The 21340-nt window shown below is 34.1% G+C and overlaps 3 protein-coding genes across 3 annotated transcripts; 2 read left to right on the forward strand and 1 right to left on the reverse strand.

The window, feature by feature from the left end:
* Positions 1–5301: 5301 nt before the first annotated feature.
* LOC144574473 (uncharacterized) lies at positions 5302–7471 on the forward strand. Its single transcript, XM_078324430.1, has 4 exons — positions 5302–5479; positions 5831–6028; positions 6588–6799; positions 7332–7471. Exons 1-4 carry the CDS (start codon positions 5401–5403, stop codon positions 7425–7427), a joined length of 585 nt encoding a protein of 194 aa, XP_078180556.1. The 5' UTR covers positions 5302–5400; the 3' UTR covers positions 7428–7471.
* LOC144574472 (uncharacterized) lies at positions 7438–12431 on the forward strand. The gene is made up of 8 exons (XM_078324429.1): positions 7438–7617; positions 7705–7802; positions 7932–8033; positions 8531–9381; positions 9966–10415; positions 10761–10872; positions 11369–11449; positions 12107–12431. The coding sequence occupies exons 3-8, from the start codon at positions 7932–7934 to the stop codon at positions 12185–12187; spliced, it is 1677 nt and encodes a 558-aa protein (XP_078180555.1). The 5' UTR covers positions 7438–7617; positions 7705–7802; the 3' UTR covers positions 12188–12431.
* A 397-nt stretch (positions 12432–12828) lies between these two features.
* On the reverse strand, positions 12829–15463 carry HCF152 (Tetratricopeptide repeat (TPR)-like superfamily protein). Its single transcript, XM_078324743.1, has 2 exons — positions 14708–15463; positions 12829–14609 (listed from the first exon to the last, which is right to left on the reverse strand). The coding sequence occupies exons 1-2, from the start codon at positions 15339–15341 to the stop codon at positions 13036–13038; spliced, it is 2208 nt and encodes a 735-aa protein (XP_078180869.1). The 5' UTR covers positions 15342–15463; the 3' UTR covers positions 12829–13035.
* Positions 15464–21340: the final 5877 nt, after the last annotated feature.

Consider the following 21340-nt stretch of genomic DNA (forward strand, 5'->3'; position numbering starts at 1 on the left):
AAATTTGATAAATCTAAATACGAATTTTCATGTATATTTTCAATAGAAAAAAAAAAATTTATTTTCTGTTTAAAAAAAAAGTAAAAAAAAAAAAATCGGGTTCGGTTAATGGTTAAGCGAACCAACGAATCCGGTTAACCACTAACCGGACCCAAACCAAATTTCCGGTTAACGGTTAACCGGACTATTTCAAAGGGTCCGGTTAACCGTTAACCGGAAATTTGGTCCGGTTAACGGTTAACCGGTTTGGGTAGATTTCAAATTTGATGACCGGTTCGGTTAATTTTTTAAATTCAATTTATTTTTTGGATATAAATAAAAAAATCGCATCTGGGCGTATGCTGCGTATCTGTGAAATTAAATTTTTAGAAATATTTTTGTCACAAATAAAATTTTTGTGGAGGACGGTGGTGAAATTACTCAATTTTAAATTAAGAAGAGGTTGTATTAACACATAAAATAAGTTTGACAACTGAGAGCATCTACATCCCTGAAACTATTAGAGTTTCTAATCTGATGTGGCAGTTTCTAATCCAGTTTCAGGGATGTGGAAGAGTTTCTTATTTAGAAACTATGCAGGAAAGTTTCTTATTAAGAAACTGTTTATAAACTCTATGTTGGCTAAATGATTGGCTCAAATTGTTTCTCCTTTTTAATTTGTTGCTGACGTGGCTTAATAGAAACTCTAAAATGAGTTTCAGGAATGTGAGAGTTAGAAACTTTAGAGACCATAATTTCTAAAAAGTAGTTAACAGTTATTTAGAAACTCTCTTGAGTTTTAGGGATGTAGATGCTATGAGATAACTAACACTAAAAATTATTAAAGAAAATTAAGGGACTAAAATTATATATACATGTGTCATTCATTTAACAAAAAACATCTACAAATTTTATTGAAATCCAAATTTTATTGAAATCCAAATTTTATAGTAAACAGTTATGTCCAATTTTAAATATTTTGATATAAAATAAATGATCCAAATTCTCCTTAAGCCAAATATGAAATTAAGTGACTTAAAGTAGCAAAAAACAGATTAATATTACTTCAAACTTGTCTTGATGAAGGAGAAATCAAATCATGAATTGCATCTCAACTTTTTTCTTCTAATTATGAGATGTAAATTTTATGCACCTCTAAATATCAATTAAGAATAAATATTTGAAAATATTAAATCTAAATTTAAAACAAGAAAAGAACTAAAGGGCTTACGAAGATGAGACAGAGAATGCTTATTCATACTAAAAATTGAGACAAAAGTTATATGCTTTCCAACAATAAAAACAAAAGATCCACCGATTAATTACAAAACAAACCAAATAATGAAAATCGAAAATGGAAGAACAAACCTTTTGATTTTATGATAAATGACAATATTCCCAATGAAATAAAATCTAATTTAGTATTCACAATCTAATAATACATTTGGAGTTTTAGACTCCGAAAAACATATGGACGTGATCATAATAATTCTCGAACAATACCTATATTATATCCCTACAATTCCTTTTTTACATTTTTATAATTTATTCGTGAATTTAACAAATCATATGCTATTTATCCTATATTATTTATGAAAAATAAGTTTTTTTTTTGCCAAAATATTAACATATTAATATATCATATTATTTGTACTATGAAAATTTATTATTTTAAATTACATCTCTATTATGTTTAAATCATAAATTTTTGGGAATTTTTTTTATACCACCCAAAACTTGGAAATTACCAAATTGCCACCTCAAAACTTAAAATTATCAAATTGCTACTCCAAAACCATTTAAATTATGAAATTGCTCCATTTATACATCTAATATACATAATTGATTAAATTTATTCTGAAAAGTATTATATTAAAAACATATTTTAATATTTTCAATTTTACCCTTCAGAAGGGATAAAATTTCAACTGGTCTCTCCAGTCCCCTTCCCTTCCAGTCAAATTTTTTGTTTCGCTCCCTCCCTAGTTCGCTACCCTCCCAAAATCAGGAAGCGTACACACTCCCTCGACCCCGACTCTCTCCGACGCTCTCGCTCCATCCTTCCCTTTGTCGCCGCCAGCCTGATCCCCAGAACCCCAAACCAACGATCCCCTCTTTCAGCGACCCCGCTCTCCAATTCCTGTTCGTCTCTCCTCTGCCGCACTCAACCGCTCAGTATCTCCTCTGATTCTCACGCTAAAGCCTCCAAGCTATGGGATCAAGTCGCCCGCCAGCAACAGGTGTCTTCAATTTTTCCTTCTTTTTCTATTTTTTGGTTGATCAATTGTCTCTGATTTTATTGCTTTACCTTGAAGCGGTTGATTAAATGTAATGCGACAAGACAATATTTCTTTGAGTGACAGGCTGTAATGAAGCAATTTTATGGAATTAACAATTACAATTAAGACTAGGTAGCATAAGGAAACTAAAAGACATGAAATGCAAAATTATTAATTAATTTAACATGAAATCTTTATTGTTCCGTCGGAAGACCCAGTACAAAACCAAGTATTGCTTGGATCAAATGCAACTAATCGTACCCATCCTAATTTATCAGTGTACAATTTAAATAAACGAAGAAACAAGTTCTGGTATATACAGGAAAGGTCACGACAGGAAAGATGCTGCATAAAAAAAAGGCCAAAACTGTTACTTCAGGATATACTGTCTTTTAATGCTGGTATAGAGCATCCAAGGCAGTAATACAATCAAAGAAAAGATTTCGGCCATTTACTTGGAATTCTATCTATCAGTGCATAACTAGATCCAAATCTAAGTGATGCATTTTGCATTAAATATTATAGAAGAACTTGCTATTTAAGTGAGTATTAATCAATGGTCATTTTTTATTTGTAAATTTGAAATAGAATTTCTAATTTCTGTCTCATTTTATACTTGTCATTACACAAAATTTTCAAAGAGATCGTCCGTGGCATTGGTAATAGAGCACGAGAATACATGTCAGTAGCACCACTGGAGCAAACCCATAGCATATCAGTGCTATGATAGCACACATACTGGAGCAAACCCATAGCACATCAGCATCACCGCTATGATAGCACATAACATCAGAAGTTGTGAAGATGTAACAGTGTTGGTTAGAGAGTTTGTTAGAGATTCAATTAGGTGGTTAGAACTCTAATTAAGAGACTAAACCATATTTAGTCAAGACAGGATCTTAGACAAGCATCTCTTTTTATACATCAATGTAATTGTACATTTTACAATCAATGAATGAAAATTACATAAATTTGAAAATTCCTCTTAACTTCTATCTCTGTTTAGAATTGGCATGAAAATTTGAACTCTAATTAAATAATTATTGCAAACTTCTGGCTGCTACAATTTGTAATATTACTACTTGTACTTTAGTTGATTGAAAGCAGGTAACAACCTAAATGCCACTATTGCAAAATGACAATTAGCACCGACATCTTTTTGCTTAGATGTATCATGACACAACATTGATTAGTATCCGAAATGAATGTCTGACAAGGAAATGTATATTTGGTATTTCTCTTACCAAATGACATACAAGACATACAATTTTGCTTATAGAAGTAAGCTACTTAATAGCAAAAAAAAAAAAATCAGTGTTACATCTTCATAATAGAAAAAAAAAAAAAAAAAAGCACCTTACATCAAATTGCTGGTGCACAAAACCAGTATCTTACATGCTATATCAGGTCCCTAACAAAAAAGTAAGCCTTTTGCTTACTGATACCACTTCTGATAACAAAAGAAATGTGTTATTGATAACAAAATTTGGGCATAATTACTCTAACAACACTACTCAGATGCTTCATCATCAACTTCATCGTCGTCATCACTATCGTAAGCTTTTTGTTTACCCTTTCCAAAACCTTTTTGAATCTGTAAATTATGTGAAGCTATCGTTAATTAGTTTACCCTTTGCAAAACTTCATTGTCGTCATCACTATACATAAAAGGAAAAAAATGAAATTATTTCTGGTGCAGCTCATATAAAACATCATGTACAGCATTGCAATATCAGAAAATATAAAACATGTCGCATGCCTCTAAGGCATGTTGAGTCTCATGGTTATGTATAGACACTGAATTTTCAGTAGCAACATGGGGAACTGGTGGGTGAATAAGTGCTAGCTGAACTAAAGATCCTACAAGTAACAAACAGAGTTATTGTAAAACAGATTCTGTAAAGCATTGCTATAATTAGAGTTGCCAAGGCGTTACTTTCCCCTAATTTATGACTAAACATCCCTCAAGGACCATCAATTATGCAAGTAATCCTCAGTTATGTGCTTTCAATACTCATGCAAGCCTGATTTGACTTCAGTTTTGCCTAAGGTTTGAACAATATAGCTTGTTAAGACTCAATTGTGGCTAAGTTATTCCACATTGGTACAGTAGATACCGGTACTAAGCTGGCCAAAATCTAAATGTCGCTTTATTTCTTTTTTGAATGAGAGGGTTGTGGCCATTCATAATAGCACCAATTATCCACCAAAACCCCATAATTCAATATTTGAAAAAATTGATTTCATCTATTTGTAAAACGTATTTACCCACCAAGACAGCGAAGATAGGCCGAGCAGAGACGGCGGAGAGGTGAAGGGGTTGATTTCGGAGCAAGAGATGCTGATTTCGGATTTATGGTGAAAGAGAGGCGGAGGCAAGGGGAAAGATAGAAGAAGAGACGGAGGAAGGGTGAAAGGAAGGGTTTTGGAGATATAAAGTTTAGAAGTTTATTAGTTGAATTGAAGGGTAAAATTGGAGGTATCAAAATACGTTTTTAATACAATATTTTTCAAAATAAATTTAATTAATTATGTATATTAGATGTACAAATGGGGCAATTTCATAATTTGAATGGTTTTGGAGTGGCAATTTAATGATTTTAGATTTTGAGATGGCAATTTGGTAATTTTTAAGTTTGGAGTGGCATAAAAAAAAAATTCTTTAAATTTTTAACTTAAATAAATTATTCCTGAGTTATGAATTTAATACTATATAATATAATGATAAGGTTATGGACCTTATGGTCCCTCGTGGCAACAACCTGTGATGACGCTATAAATTCTGTACCGATCCTGAATATTGAAAGCGCTAAGAATCCTTATTCTCTACGGTAACGGAATTATTATGTTTAGATTTGGACCGTCCAATCAGAATCCGGGCAATCCGGCCTGAAGTGAAATGAACGGGCCTTCAACATTTGTGCAGATTCTAATCGAACGGTCTGGATCTAAACAGAAAAATTCCACTTAAAGAGCCATCCTAATCGTCCACGTGTCTCTCCAGATCTAGACACCATCTCCCGCTCGATTGGTGCTTGAAATTTTAAAGTTAATTAGTCGCTGTAGGCGAACAAGACCCCCTGCGCTTCGCCGAGCTGTGCGATCTGATTCGATCAGAGAGAGAGAGCGAGAGAGGTCAGAGATGGAATCCGATTCGACGAACCTCCGATGCATTATAGAGGAGGAAGAAGAAGACATTGAACCCTCGACAGTTAGATATGGTGAGTTAGGGTTTTGCGACTTGGAATAGTCTAATTGAGCGACCGAGTTGCTACTGTTTTCTTCGGAAATTTGTGAAATCAATATGCATTTTTAGTTTGGTGAAATAGGCTGCATGATAATCAATCCATATAGTCATTTACATTTTTTTCAAAGTTCTAATTAACTTCATTGCTAGGTTTCTTGACCTAATTTTGGATTTAGTTCTACTGCACCAGTTTGTTTGTACAAATTCCTGTGCAAATTTATGAATTTGACTGCACGTTTGATATTGCTTAATAGGACGAGCAACGGTAAAACGGTAAATCATGTTGAAATTTATGTAATTTTCTCGTGTTATTGCTTAATTTCAGATAAAATGCCATGGAAGCAAGACTTGAGATCAATTCAAGAGATGGAAGATAAAGAAAATATTCCTGAATATCCCGAACATATCTCAGATATATCGGTGTCTGATATAAGGGCCTCTCAATCGATAAAGAGAACAAAAAAGAAAGGATTTAACCTTCGGAAGAGCTTGGCATGGAACCCAGCTTTCTTCACTGAAGAAGGTAGTTTCAAAGATAAAGAAAAAAGCAAGAGATTTGTCATAGTCATTTTGACATGTATGACGAGCGCCTAATGGTTTGTTTTACCTGAAACCAGAAACTAATTGGCATCAAACCATAACTAATTGGTGCAAATTACGGATTTGATACATATCAGAATTATGTGGTAGCAGAGATGATACACCTATTCATACAGATTTGTACAAGCAATAGGTTCTCATTAAATAGAACATAAATCATGATTGAGATACACTTATATCAAATGACGATTATTTCATACGGAATTTATCAACATTTTGTAGATAAAGATCACAAATTACTCATTCTTACTTTATCCTGAAACCAGAACTAATTGACATCAAACCAAATTGGTGGTACCTCTTCCTCATGTACCTAGTTCAACATCTGGTACCGATAATTGTTGTCTGAGTACCATCTAGTAGTGTTCTTCAATGGTTTGTCTTAGTTTAGAATAGAGAATGTATATCTCTGGTGGTAGAACAATCCTTGATTAGCTTAACTGCCTAATTCAACTCTTGGTTTGTTTGATTGTACATCCCAGGTGTACTTGAACCCGCTGAGCTTTCTCACATTTGTGGGTCTGTTGAGGAATCAAATAGGTCCACAAAATCAAGCAAAAGACACGTATTGAATGAAGCAGTTAAGAATTCCTATAGCAAATCACAAATGAAATCAGAATTAGGGAGTCATGCTGGTAGAAAGCTGTTCATTACTCCAGAGGCACTCAGAAGGCGAGAGAAAAAAGCACCTGAGGTTTGAAGGGAGTTTTCTTTTTGCAAATTTGGATCTAGTTTTGACCATAATAGATTCTTGGAATCAATTTGTTTTCGGGTCATTAGCAAATATTACCAAGACTCCAAACACAAGGACCAATGAAACAAAATACTACAGTTTTTGGTTAGCTCAATAGTGTGGGGAAAAGAATATAATTTTGTCACAGTTTAATTTAACACACCTTTTCATCAGATTAATATATAATGATTTGTGCTATCAGCTAATATACCGAACTGCATAGGGTGCCTTTTGCAAATGTCGTAATTTTTGCCAGTTATATTAGCATTTTAGGGCCATAGCAAATTTTTCAGGAAGTTCTCATTAAACCCTTGATATTGATCCTTCATCTCTTGGGTATAGTAAAATGTAAGTTTTTTGGGTGTTATACAAAAATAAGTTCATCCAGGCTGAACAAACAGATTTTAATCTTGGGGATACGTGCAAGTGCAATACCCAAATTTTCAGGGCTAAATTGCAAAACCCATAGAACTTATTTATTTATTCTTTGCAGGCCACTAAGAAGCTGAAGCGAAGCGAATCTTTTACAAAAACCTTGCTACGACCACCAACTATAAGTCAATATCCTTTTAACATTTCAAAATTTTAATTATATTTTTCAGATGTTTCACAAAATTTTAATATTATTGTGCGTGTGTACCCTAACCTTTTCTATACACAAAAGAGGGTTGCAAATCCGAGCGCAACTGGTAACATACCAAAGGTACAAAAGTTCATACAGGGGAGTACCACTCCAACTTCACGAGTTTCCAGTAATAAAGAAAATGTTGCTAGAGGAGGTACTATTTCTAATGTCTTGTTAGGACTTTGGTTTCGCCTCCTTTTTTTTTTTTTAATAATATATACGCTATTTTTTACTATTAAAGGGGAGAATAGCAATGGTCCAAGATGCATCCCATCAGTTCATGAAAAAGAGCCTCTCTTTCCACCTAAATCCTCAACTGGTGCCGAGAGTAGTGCTGCAGTAAGTGAAAAATGCAAAATAAAGAACTCGATAATAACTGTTACATATATAAGAAGCTATTTCATTTATGTTCATTAATACTTAATTTCTGTTATATAATATCCTTACCTTTGTTTCAACAAATCCCAGATGAATTCTCAAACTATTCCAAAGGCACCGATAAATGCACCACTTACTATTAAACCATCGGGACTCCGTAGGCCTTCTCCTTCTTTTGGATTTTTTGCACAGGTATGATGTAATATGTTAGGAATTTACAAGAATGACCTGTATGGTAATATTTATAGTATAGTGAGAGTATGGTACTTTGCAAAGCACAGATGGTCCATACTTTTGGATTCATATATATGTTTCCATAGTTCAAATAGTCTATCTGAACAGCTCAACATGATCTCCATATGAAATTGTAGTTGGAGACCTGATTTTACTTGTAGATTTTTATTTTACTATTTTTTTAGATAGGTAGAAAATCACTATTTTTCGATGGTCTGGAATTTTTGAATTAGGTGATTTTCTACTTATTTTAAAAAATAGCAAAAATAATTAAAAAAAAGTGTCAAATTTAATCTCCAAGTACATTTTCAGATGATGACATTGAACGGTTTGGGTCAACTATTTGGACTTTGAAAACAAAAATACGGATTGATATTATGGATTGATGTGCGCTTTGCAAAGTACCATAGCTCACTCTTTATACTAAATTGTTACTGAGATTTTATACTTTATAGGGAAATGCTGCAGCTGAAAGCGAGAAGAGCAAAGAAAAAACCCTTACAGGCATGCCTAGTTCTCTCCCAAAACCTCCTCTTTCCAAGTGGCGGCCTCACATTGGCTATGATACTTCAACAAAGCTTACAGCAGGAACCTTCCCTCAATCTAAGATCCCGCAAAGGATGAGATTTGATCGACCTATGGTTAATCCTACTGCTACAAAACACATCAAAAAGTCTAAAAAAAGTTCAATGGAACCAAGAGAGAAATTGGTCGCATCTCTTGGTTGCATCTCAACCAAGAGAGGTGAATTGCAAACAACTCAACATACGAGCAACTCCATTTTAACGGATGCATGTTCCTCTATAGATGAGAATGCAGTTGTAACCAAATTAGATGATGCGGGTTCAAATGGCGATACCAATGATGTAAATCACATAGAGGAAGAGAATAGAATCTGTGGAGGGGAGGAGACTGTCGCAACTCTAGTTACACAAAACTCCGTTTTGTCCAAAAAATGTTCTCTTATGGATGTGGATGTGGATGCGGTTATCAGCAAGCCAAATGATGTCGACTCTAAAGTCAATACCAATGGTATGAAGCACAGACAACAAGAGGAAGCTGTTGTCACTCCATCCACATGCAACCGCATTACACCTGAAACATGCTCATCAAAAGATAAGCATACAACCCAAGGTGATTTTGTCAAGGTTTCAATTTCACCAGTGAGAACTCAGAGGGGCAAAACTGACTATTCACCATGCAAGGAGAAGTCTCTTGAGAACAGGTTCGAGTTAGATTCGGGATCTTCAATTACCTCAAGGGAAAAGGAATCTGTTGAGGATGAGAAGCCTGAAGCAGGCAAAGTGTAAGTACCTTATTTGTTTTTAGGAAAACCACAACCCTTGTAAAACCAGGAAAATATAAAATGTCACATATACATCCCATTAAAGCATACAGGTTCAACTGACCTCAACTTTTTTTACGAGTCAAATATAATTCTGTTTCTTTCTTGAGTGAGTCTATGGTACTATGCATAGCACGGATTGGTCCGTAATACGGATTGATATTTTCGTTTTTAAAATTCTAATTGTCGATCCAAACCATTCAATATGATCTCCATATGAATATGTACTTGCAAACCGAATTTTATCTTTTTTAGAATTTTTGTACTATTTTTTAAGATAGGTAGAAAAAACATTCTAAAAAATATAAAATTTGGTCTGCAGATACATATTCATATGGGAATCATGTTGAACGGTTCGGATTGACCGTTAAGAATTTGAAAACAAAAATATTGATCCGTATTACGGACCAATATGTGCTATGCATTGTACCATAGACTCACTCTTCTTTCTTTATAGTTTATGTTTGTCTAGTATTTTTTTTCTTGGTGAGGGGAGGGGAGGATTCAATAAATGTTTAATTGCTTTCATAATGTTTGGTGTATAGAGAAGAGAAAGGTTCAGAGGAGTCAAGTGAGCCTAAAATTATTCCAAAAATTCAGACGGACTTGGTCCTGTTTTCTTTGTCTCGTATGGATGTTGATGTGGTTATAAACAAGTCAAATGATGTTGAGTCTAAAGTCGATACCATTGGTGTGAAGCACACGCGATATTCTGATATTGTCTGTGAAGGACAAGAGAAAGTTGTTGTCACTTCATTCACATGCAACCGCATTCCACCTGAAACATGCTCGTCAAAAGATAAGAATACAACCAGACACAATCCAAGTGTTGCCAAGGTTTCAATTTCACCATTGAGAACTCAGAGGGGCAAAAGTGACTTTTCACCATGCAAGGAAAAGTCACTTGAGAAAAGGTTCAAGTTAGATTTGGGATCTTCACTTGCCACAAGGGAAAAGGAATCTTTTGAGGATGAGAAGCCTGAAGCAGGCAAAGTGTAAGTTTTAGACCTTGAGTTTTTTTTTTTCAAGGGAAGACATTTATATGAGGCTGACAAAACTGTAGAACATTACAATTTCACCCTTGTAAAACAGAAAAATATAAAATGTTAAATGTCTCATATACATCCCAAATTCCCAACAAAGCATGGAGGTTCAACTGGTCTCAACTTTTTTATGAGTTGAATATAATTATGTTTCTTTCTTTATCTTTTATGTTTGTTTATTATTTTTTTCTGGGGGAGAGAGGCGGGGGTAGGGGGTTTCAATAAATGTGTATACCCTTTAATTAAGAAAGCTAAATTTATGAACTAGAGATTACATTTATACTGTTTGGTGTACAGAGAAGAGACAGGTTCTGAGGAGTCAAGCAAGGGTAGAACTATTCCAAAATTTCAGACGGACTTGGTCCCGTTTTCTGAGGAGTGGCTAGCAGCTCTTGAGGCCTATGGGGAGGTAAGTATTTTAATATTTTTTTATGTTTCTTTTGCTATACCTGATACGATTGTCTGTATTTACAAACTAGGCCCAGCATTGTACTGTATTTGCACATCCGAGTAGTGTCCCAATTGCAAACCACGAGTAATCTAAGCAAAGGATTAAATTATTCCTATACCTTGTTTTAACATCAATGCGATCGAATATTTTCATGACTAGTAAGTTTGGTTTGTGTTTGTGCAAAAACTAAAAGGAGATTAGCAAGCATAGGGCAAAATTACAAAGTATTTAGTTGATTATATTACTTCACAGTAAGTCCAAGCACTTAAGTAATGGTTGCATGCTAGTGTATAAATATCTAATATATGTTGTGAGTGACTTGGCCAGATATATATATATTTTTTTCCCAAAGATCCCATTTTTTCTACATTATAAAGTTACATCTCAGTTTTATATTAGGAAAAAGCAATATGAATGGCTGTATCCTTTCTTATTTACTTGTGTGCTTATGCAGGAAATTCTAGAAAAGAAAACAGGCCCTGTGCAAAACTCACCCCCAGATAAAACCGCTCCAGAACCTAGCCCTTGGTCACCGGTAAATCCTTTATTAATGCGCTAGCATTTTACATAGGTTAGATAGAAAAAATAACCTGACGTACCACGTAATTCTCAAGTTCTTTAGGACTGATGGAAAAATGAATTTCAGGCAGTATTAGTACTAAATATACATAGAGGGCCTTTCATTTGCCTTGTTTTCCCCAAAAATTATTTAGAGTAGAGCTAAAATGCCCCATTTGTTGTGCCCCAATCATGCCTCTCATCCTAATCTCCGTTTTCAAATTCCAAACCACTCAATATTATCTCCACTAAAGTATATGCTTAGAGACCAAATTTTATATTTTCTGGAAAAAAATTACTATTTTTTTAGATAGGTACAAAATCACTGTTTTTCAAAAGATTCTGGACCATCGAAAAACAGTGATTTTGTACCTATCTAAAAAATAGTAAGAAAAAATTCCACAAATAAAAAAACAGTCCAAAACAAAATGAAATATTTATTCAGTGGTTAGGCTTCTTACAGTATGGAGAATCAACATTTGGCTGTGATTTTTCTCTAAACGATAGTTTTAGTCAGGATGGTGCCAAGCTGTTAAGTTCTGGTACCAGAATGTACCTTCTGACATGACTCTGGTACCAACTGACATTACAATCGTTGATTATCAGCAATGCTAAAATTGGTCGTTTGTTTCAGGTTAAAAGGAAAGCGCAAGATATCGGACCGTACGATTGTACCAAGTACTCCAAAACCACACCGCCTTCTGATGCTCAATGACAACTAGCAGGATAAATTTTGAATTTGTATTTAGTTGATTATACTAAATCGGTAGAAGAATATTTTTTTTCTCCCTCCAGCTCATGCCTGTTGTATGGTTAGGACTTTTAGATAGGCTAACAAAATCAATTTCATGCTAATTCTAGTTTCCTGTCAGTGAAGCAAAACTGAATAATGGCACTACGTTTTTCATGTAATCCATGAAGGAATAAAAGCTCAATAGTTATTATTTTTCATACCATTATAAGAATCGCATTTTACCTGAAGGCATGTAAAAAAATCATGTCGTGAGTCACAACAGTACAACGTGGCCCGTACGTTAGTTATGTGTCGTGACTTGTGTGTCTTGTGCCACGGTCATTTGCGTGATGTGAGTTATGTGACCATTCATTTAAAAATTAGCATGGTACAGTGCATGGACCGGTCTAGTTATAGTATGTGATCATACGAGTCACGTGTCCATGCACACGAACTTTAGACGTAGTTGATCATGTTTGAACACGACGTACCTACGGCATGATCGTTCATTTCAATTTGATAATCTGACCTACTGTACGACACATGACTCTAGTATTTACATCCCTACCCGAACCGTCGTTCCCCACCACACACAAATAGAAACAAAAAATACAGGTGCTTAATGAAAACTGAAAACTTTTCTATGTATACGATTTATTACTAGTGTGCTGTATACTCAATTTGGGCCATCAACGGCCTAGATTTGTCCAGGACAATTCAAAGAATTTGCAAATTAGTAGTACAAAATCTATTTAGTTCAGAAACTATGTTCCTTCGAAAACTTTCAACAAGTTAGAAAGCATCATCTATGATCTCATAACTGATAATTTCTATGGTGCCGAATTGGTTTCGTTGTCTACAAGTGGTTGTTCGTAGGTCCAATCTGCACCATCATAATACGAGTTCGGCAAACCGAGCCAAAATTTAAACGCCTCTGCCGCTCTCGCCCGCTCTCTCCTCCTATCCTTTCTAGCTTGTGACGCATGCGGGCTCGTAAACATCCTAGAATGCATCTCTATATAAATCTTTCTGTACTTGATTTTATCTGGTGCTATTCCATTTTCCTCCATGCATGCCACAATTTCTAATGCTTTTCTGAAAAACCCGGCTCTTACGCACACATCAGCAAGCGGGGCCAAAAGCTGTTCGTCGGGCTTCAAAGCCGGCAAACCTTCACACCTCTCTTTAACTTCGTTCCATAACAGTAGAGCCTCCCCTGGCTTTCGTGCAGCGGCTATGCAATCTGCCAGGCTTCCGTATGTTATCGTGTCCGGCATAATGCCGTTCTCTTTCATCTGTTCAATTATGCTTTTGGCCTCGGATATCAGACCCATTTTGCAATATGAATATACAAGCATGTTCCAGGCTGTTCGGTCGACCTTAACACGTGGGTCGTTCTTCATTTCATCGAATACCTTGTGTGCGACCTTTGGTTGGCCCGAGAAAGCAAATGCCTTCATCAAAGTCGTGTAACTTACCTTGCTCGGTGCAATGCCTTTCTCTCTCATTTCAGTGTAGTAGGCCAATGCGCCGGCAATATTGTCGATAAGTAAACAACCATCTATTAAGATGTTGTAAGTTACGACATCCGGGAGCACACCAATCCTTGCCTCCATTTCACGCATGAGATCCTTCGCCTTGTCGAGTTGAAGCTTTTTACAGTAGCCTCTTATGAGCACATTGTATGTGACCCGATTGGCCGGGATTCGTGCTTGTTTCATTTCATCTAACACCTCACTGGCCTCCTCCATGGAACCAGCATTTACAAGTGCGGATATTACAGTGGTGTATGTGACATGGTCGGGACGGCTTGCTGGGTTCGGTTCTTGCTTCATGGCACGTAATGTCCAAACCACATCATCTAACCGTCCCACTTTCATGTAACCTTTCATGAGTGTACTATAAATCCTTGCATTCGGTTGGTACACTTTGGACAATACCGGTGCTGGCCCCTCTAAAGCCCCTTCACTTTTAACTATCTTCTCAAGAAGAGCAATCGACTCATCATGTAACAAGGAACTGTCCATTTCCTCATTCTTGACATTTTGTTCTCTTAACAGTTGACAAATGTCGGTACGGCCCTCTCGCATGGCTTGTATAATTTTCTCGGACGTGGTCAAATCACCGAATCCTATGAAGGCTGCCACTATTGATGTAAAAGTTGACATATCGGGATTAAGCCCGGCATCTATTGCACGCTCTAGAGTGGCTACAACAAGGTCTCTTCTCCCAGCTCTTGCGCACATTTTGACAACCACGTTGTAGGTGACAATATCAGGCTTGGATTTAAACTCAGGCATGTCATTTAAAAATATTTGCAAGAATGATTTGATGTCGCCAATGTTTGCACAAGCATTTAATGCCGTATTAAATGCAGTTGTGTCAGGCAGGGAATTGGAAAGCTCTGTTGCGACAAAAACAGAACTGGTATTGATTAGTATATAGTGTACCAGTATACATATGTACAAAGAGTAATAAGACTTTTTACAACAATTTAATTACCTGAGTTCATGGTTAAACGAGACTTGGCCATGTCAGCATCACGCTCTCGTCTGATCCTTTGCATAACCATTTGAAAAATCTTTAATGCATCAGAGGAGGCTTCTCTACTGCCAAGTGCATATACTGCAGCTGTCCATGCCTTGACATGTGGCAACAGTTCCGATTTCAGCATCCATCTCACCACCGAGGCAGCAAACTCAGCATGTCCAGCACGTCCAGCTGCACATGCGAGCAATCCAAGCGAATTGCAATCGAGGCGGTGCAATTCGCCAGCCGAGACCACCCTTTTAAAGAGAGTTTTTGCACGGGAGAGAGCCTCTGGTTTGTTCTTTGCATTGTAAGAGAGTTGTGCGAGGAGGCGGGACAGACAGACTGAATTGGGGAGGCGAGGGAGGCGAGAGAAGAAGGTGTAGGCTTCGTCGGTTTGTCGGCTTTCTAAAAGAGAGAGAAGGGTTTCGTCGGGGTTGGATGTGGAGGATGCGGTGGCGTGGAGAGTGGTGTGACGGGTCAGAGAAAGCAGGGAATGGGTTCGTGGTGTTGTGGAACAGGAGCAGGGAAAGCAAGAGCGAGAGTGAGAGAAGGAATTGGGGGAGGGAGAGCACTGGAGGTGAGACACGGCAGTCTGGTGTAGCATTTGGTGCGCGCGCAACCGCGCCTGAAAGAGAGAAGAGAGGAGGAAGAGGAGAGGTGTCGCCGTGTCGGTGTCAGAGCTTGGGACTGGTTGGATAAGAGGAGAAGGTGTGATTTGATTGGGTGACCGTTGATACACGTTGATGTAGCACAGGAGAGATTGCAACGCTATCCTCTGCGGAGGTTTTACCAGCGGAGCTGTGCGGTGTTTTTGATCTGGTCTGTTCGTTTCGGATCGGACGGACTGAATTAAGAGTTCACCAAATTTTGAGTTTTTTTAAAATTCGGGCAAGATCTGATCTGGTCCGTCCGATTCGAAACGAACGGACCACATCAAAAGCACCGCACAGCTCTGCAGGTAAAACCTCCGCAGAGGATACGCTTCCGGGAGAGACTAGTAGTGTTCAAGTGTAACTGTGTTCCTCTGGGGACCGCATGATGTCGGGTTCCGTTCTTTTTTGAATGTCCGAATCCGAAAGGTTCAATGTTATTCATAACACTTATTTACTCTTATTTATATATGAGAAATTTATATATATACCATGAAGTTGTGCTGATTTAGATATTTCTCCGTCAAAGTTTGAAAATTAATTATTTTTTCCATCTAAACTTGATCATTTTATAAATATTTTCATTTTTAATTAAATCACCTAAAAATAAAGTTTAATGAAAGTAATTTTTTTTTTTGACAATTTTGCCTTTTATTCAAGACGTGTTAACCTTTTGCCCTTCCTGGGACTCTCTTCTTGGACTGTCTTTTGGGTAACTACCAGATTAATTCATGCATGATCAATGAACAGTGTAATCATACTAGATTTCACGGAAGTGCATCCAATCTATTTGACAAAAAAATTCTTTTGGTACAAAGTATTTTTCTGGACAAATTAAAGTTTCCTTTTCTATTTGGACGAATTATTGAATTTCCTTTTTGTCCAATTTATACAAAAAATAAATTATTAAAGAATAGTTATTATTAATTTTTATTTTTTAATGAAAATTTAAAATTGTCAATACACCTTTTCTTAAAAATGATTTTTTTTTAAACAATTTGATAAAAAAAAAATCTAAGTTAAAATTTATTTTATTTTACTATAGTTTGTGATTAAGATAATTTTTGTGATAGTTTAAAAATAAATATATTCATTGTATGTTAAAATCTTCAAATAGCAATGCACAATGGTTAAGGTTCAAATAATTTATAGATGTTTTATGGTTCTCTGACTCTCTGTGAACAAATATATTCTTTTTCTATTTTTACACGTAATGGACAAATATCTAAGTCTATTTAGAAAGAAATATCTAATTATCTTTCTTTTTCAAAGAGTCTCTGTTCACTTTCCAAATCAATAAAACTCAGTTTTATTAAATTCAAAATTGACACAAAATAACCGAATCAAGTCACAACTAAAGGAAAATTGTGATAGAGGTAGGCAATGGATCGAAATAGAAGTAGGCAATGACTTTATAGGAATGTATAGGGGTAGCTCCACCTCTGCCTTTGTCTGATAGATTGGTTAATTCTTAACTAATCATATGAAAATTTTCAAAAATAAGCTGCAAGTAAAAAAGGATTACGGCTCTCTGAGTATGTTTGGTTGCAATATTATAATAACTATAATAGCAAAATTAGTATTTGTTTTATTAGAATAGCTTGTTCCAACTTTTTGTGAGAATGGTTTGTTCTAATAAGACAAACAAATTTGATTTTCTATTCTAACTATTCTAATCCAACCAAACACCAAATAGCTTGTTGTCAAGAATAACCTATTCTCATTGGGAACCAGATCTCCTGCCCCCCTGGGGTGCAGAAAATTCCTGCCCCAGAGTCACTGCGGGGTGGACCCGGTTACTGTTAAAGGGTTTAGGATTAAAGTAGTTTTGAATTTAGAGTTATATGGGGACCCACTCTGCAGTGACTTTAGAAATCATATGAAATAAAACTACGATCTGATTTATTAAGCTCCTTACATATGTACCGTGATCTTTTTGTTAAATAAAAAAGAAACAAAATACAACTACATGCGTACTGACGCCGGTTTTTTTATTTTTATCCAAAAATATTATTATTTTAATTAAAATATCCAGCTTTTCGCTGGAATTTTAAAAATACCCAACCCGTGGAATTTTTCCACGGGTTGAAATTTGAATTCCCACCGTGGAAAAAATCCACGGGCCAGACCTAAATTTTTTTTTTTTTTTTTTTTTTTTTTTTTTTTAAAACAGAAATTTGTATTTTTTTTTTTTTTTTTGTATTGAAATATTAGAAATATTGGATATATTTCTTTGAAAATAGATGGAATACAATATAATTTGATTTATTAGAAAGACTGCAACAAATAACCCGGATCAATATTTTTCAGATCAGATTTTTCGCGGCTGTAAGAAAAATTAATATATTTCTTTATGTGTTATTGGAAAAAAATAAAAATGCTTAGATTCCGAGTTATTGATCCCGGTTCAAAAGTCACTTCTATGTAATTTAGAAAATATTATAATCTTTCTAGTACATTTAATTTATTAAAAGTTTTATCTATTTTGAGAATTATTTTTGAATAATAATCATTAAATAAATTAAAGTTTTTGTTTTTTTTTTCAAAATAGATATAACTTTTAATAAATTAAATGTACTAGAAAGATCATAATATTTTCTAGATTACATAGAAGTGACTTTTGAACCGAGATCAATAACTCGGAATCTAAGCATTTTTATTTTTTTCCAATAACACATAAAGAAATATATTAATTTTTCTTACAGCCGCGAAAAATCCGATCTGAAAAATATTGATCCGGGTTATTTGTTGCAGTCTTTCTAATAAATCAAATTATATTATATTCCATCTATTTTCAAAGAAATATATCCAATATTTCTAATATTTCAATACAAAAAATAAAAAATAAATACAAATTTCTGTTTTAAAAAAAAAAAAAAAAAAATTTGGGTCTGGCCGTGGATATAACTTTTGAATAATAATAATTAAATAAATTAAAGTTTTTGTTTTTTTTTCAAAATAGATATAACTTTTAATAAATTAAATGTACTAGAAAGATCATAATATTTTCTAGATTACATAGAAGTGACTTTTGAACCGGGATCAATAACTCGGAATTTAAGCATTTTTATTTTTTTCCAATAACACATAAAGAAATATATTAATTTTTCTTACAGCCGCGAAAAATCCGATCTGAAAAATATTGATCCGGGTTATTTGTTGCAGTCATTCTAATAAATCAAATTATATTGTATTCCATCTATTTTCAAAGAAATATATCCAATATTTCTAATATTTCAATACAAAAAATAAAAAATAAATACAAATTTCTGTTTTTAAAAAATAAAAATAAAAAAAAATAAAATAAAAAAAAGGGTCTGGCCCGTGGAATTTTTCCATGGTGGGAATTCAAATTTCAACCCGTGGAAAAATTCCACGGGTTGGGTATTTTTAAAATTCCGACGAAAAGCTGGGTATTTTAATTAAAATAATAATATTTTTGGATAAAAATAAAAAAATCGGGTACTGACGCCGCTTGCCACTGAATGGTATAAACCGAGAAAGAATACTAATATTTTTTGTTGTATTCGATGATATTTTTTTTAGTTACGTTAACAAGAAAGAATACTACCGAGGATTTTTTTTTTTAGTCTATTAGTTAAAAAAGTACAAGAACTATTTCATACTCGATATTACGTAAAATAATTGATAAATATAAAATTATATATGAATAATTTTATTTTTGTATGTATTACTATATATTTTTTGTTTAGTAATTGATGACACTAATGATTTAACTGATATTTTATGTACTTATTGAATGAGGTTGGCTACTCTACTTGTATAAACATATGAGAGCATATGATTATGAGTTATTTTTAAAATTTTAAAGTCTAAATAGTCGATCTGAAATGCTCAACATGTTATCCATATTAACATGCACTTGGAGACCAAATTTTATTCTTTTAGAATTTTTAAAAATCACTATTTTTCAGATTTTTTTTATTATATTGTTACACTGTTTTAAATAATTCTAAAAAATAGTATTTAAAAAAAATATACATGTAAAATGTGGTCTCCAAACACATTTTAATTTGGAGAACATGTGGATCACTTTATATTGACTAGTTGGAAAAATGCAAAAATTACTTATAAGTTTATGTCCTCATATGCTTATATAAGTATAGTCAGTGTTCTAAATAGCGCGCTATAGCGTTTTTGGATACCAAGCGCTATGCTATGGCATTAAAACACGATATTTGCGCTACAGACGCTATAGCGGTAATAGCGGTCCGCTATAGCGTATAGCGTGTAGCGCAAATAGCGTGCGCTATGCAACATTTGTTGTTTTTTTTTTTCAATTTATATGAGCTTTAAAATAAATAAATGGTGAAGATATTGTTTAATTTTGATGAATATTACATTATATCAAATTCAGGTCTGTTATAATAATTTTTTCATTTTGCTCTTGTTTTTTTTTTTAACTGATGATAAATCAAATAAATAATTGCTAAATTATGAAAATTTTAGGGACTAATAATAATTTCTTCAAGGATCATCTGTTTATTTTACTAGAAGTATGATTTTTTTTTCTTTTCAATTTCTAGGTTATTTTGAAATTTAAATAGAAAAATGATAAATTATGTTATGATGTTGAAGATATTTTAAATAGAAAAAGATCGATAGTTTATGATATTAGTATTACTATAGATATTTTGAGTCGCAATTTGGACTTTGTATTGGTTCAATATGAATATTATAATTTTTTAATTAATTTGATATTATTTATTGTTCTATGAGACTAAATAATGTTGATATTTAGTACAAATATATAATATAATTTTTATAAAAATAAAAAACGCTATTTGGAATAGCTTTCGCTATAGTGTCGCTATTCGCTATAGCTTTTTTTAGAGGCTCCCCGCTAAGACGCGATAAACGCTATTTAGAACCTTGAGTATAGTAGTGAACATCGTTATTTAATCACTAATTTATAACAAAATTAATTGCTATAATATTATATTGTTTTAATTAATTAATAATTTTTAAAATAATGGATCAAAAGTTACAGTTTTTATATTGTATTATATTGCATACATAATTTTTTTTTATGTTTTGGATTAAACTGTATAAGTTATCAATTTATTTGTAATTATTCATTAAAATTTAACGGATAATAATAAAATAAAAATAAGACTGATACTTAATGGATAAAAATATATTATAAATAAGACTAATTTTATACAGTGACGTGTTGCCATAGGTCCATAGCCACTGACATCTAATAATAAGAAAATTTTATGCATAATTTCTAAATAAAAAACTCTTCCACATCTATAAAACTGGATTAAAAACTGTCACGTCAGATTATAAATTTTAAGAATTTTAGGGATATTAGATGCTCTAACATCTGAGGTGTTGGTTCAAAATCTGACCCGCCATAGAAATCAAACGGCGCTGAAACAGCTCCTCACAAAAAATGCAGGCACATTTCATAAAAATATATTCACAAATTCACCCAAAAAAATTAATGAGTGTGGATATTTAATAATATTTTCATTATTTTTCACATAATCTTCGAACTCGGGTGCATCAGGATCAGGTCAATAGCACGTGATAACACACGTGACCACTCATTGTTCAAGTGTCCAACCAATAAGAATTCAGAAACGAGGCACCCACGGATCCGATCCGCACTAACGACATTTCTCGTAATCTCCTCCGTCCATTCTATCCTCGATCCAACGCTCCAAAACAATACTTAAACCTCCCAAAAAAATTTCATTTGGCGCTCTTTCTTTCGGGTCCAATATCCCTAAAGTAACTCCAATTTTGAGCTCATATCTCGACTGTACGATCAGAATCTGGGCCAAAATGGATCCTTTATTATTCGTGCTTAGACAGATTTGACGGTTTGGATCTAAAATCAAATTTGAGTTACTTTCGGGGAACACTTCCTTTCTTTCTCGATTTCCCTTTAAATCCCTCTTCCCTCTCGTCTTCTTTCACAACC

Source organism: Carex rostrata, chromosome 23 (assembly GCF_964058835.1).
Source record: "Carex rostrata chromosome 23, lpCarRost1.2, whole genome shotgun sequence".
Lineage (NCBI taxonomy): Eukaryota > Viridiplantae > Streptophyta > Magnoliopsida > Poales > Cyperaceae > Carex > Carex rostrata.

What these genes read in the sequence shown, in the direction of transcription:
- LOC144574473 (XM_078324430.1), top strand. Translation starts at nt 5,401, where the DNA reads ATGGAATCCGATTCGACGAACCTCCGATGCATTATAGAGGAGGAAGAA. An exon ending in AGCTTTCTTCACTGAAGAAG is followed by an intron (nt 6,029 to 6,587) that starts GTAGTTTCAAAG and finishes TGTACATCCCAG; the next exon opens with GTGTACTTGAACCCGCTGAG. An exon ending in GAGAGAAAAAAGCACCTGAG is followed by an intron (nt 6,800 to 7,331) that starts GTTTGAAGGGAG and finishes TATTCTTTGCAG; the next exon opens with GCCACTAAGAAGCTGAAGCG.
- LOC144574472 (XM_078324429.1), top strand. Translation starts at nt 7,932, where the DNA reads ATGAATTCTCAAACTATTCCAAAGGCACCGATAAATGCACCACTTACT. An exon ending in CTTTTGGATTTTTTGCACAG is followed by an intron (nt 8,034 to 8,530) that starts GTATGATGTAAT and finishes TATACTTTATAG; the next exon opens with GGAAATGCTGCAGCTGAAAG. An exon ending in AAGCCTGAAGCAGGCAAAGT is followed by an intron (nt 9,382 to 9,965) that starts GTAAGTACCTTA and finishes TTTGGTGTATAG; the next exon opens with AGAAGAGAAAGGTTCAGAGG.
- HCF152 (XM_078324743.1), bottom strand. Translation starts at nt 15,341, where the DNA reads ATGCTACACCAGACTGCCGTGTCTCACCTCCAGTGCTCTCCCTCCCCC. An exon ending in TCGTTTAACCATGAACTCAG is followed by an intron (nt 14,610 to 14,707) that starts GTAATTAAATTG and finishes TTGTCGCAACAG; the next exon opens with AGCTTTCCAATTCCCTGCCT.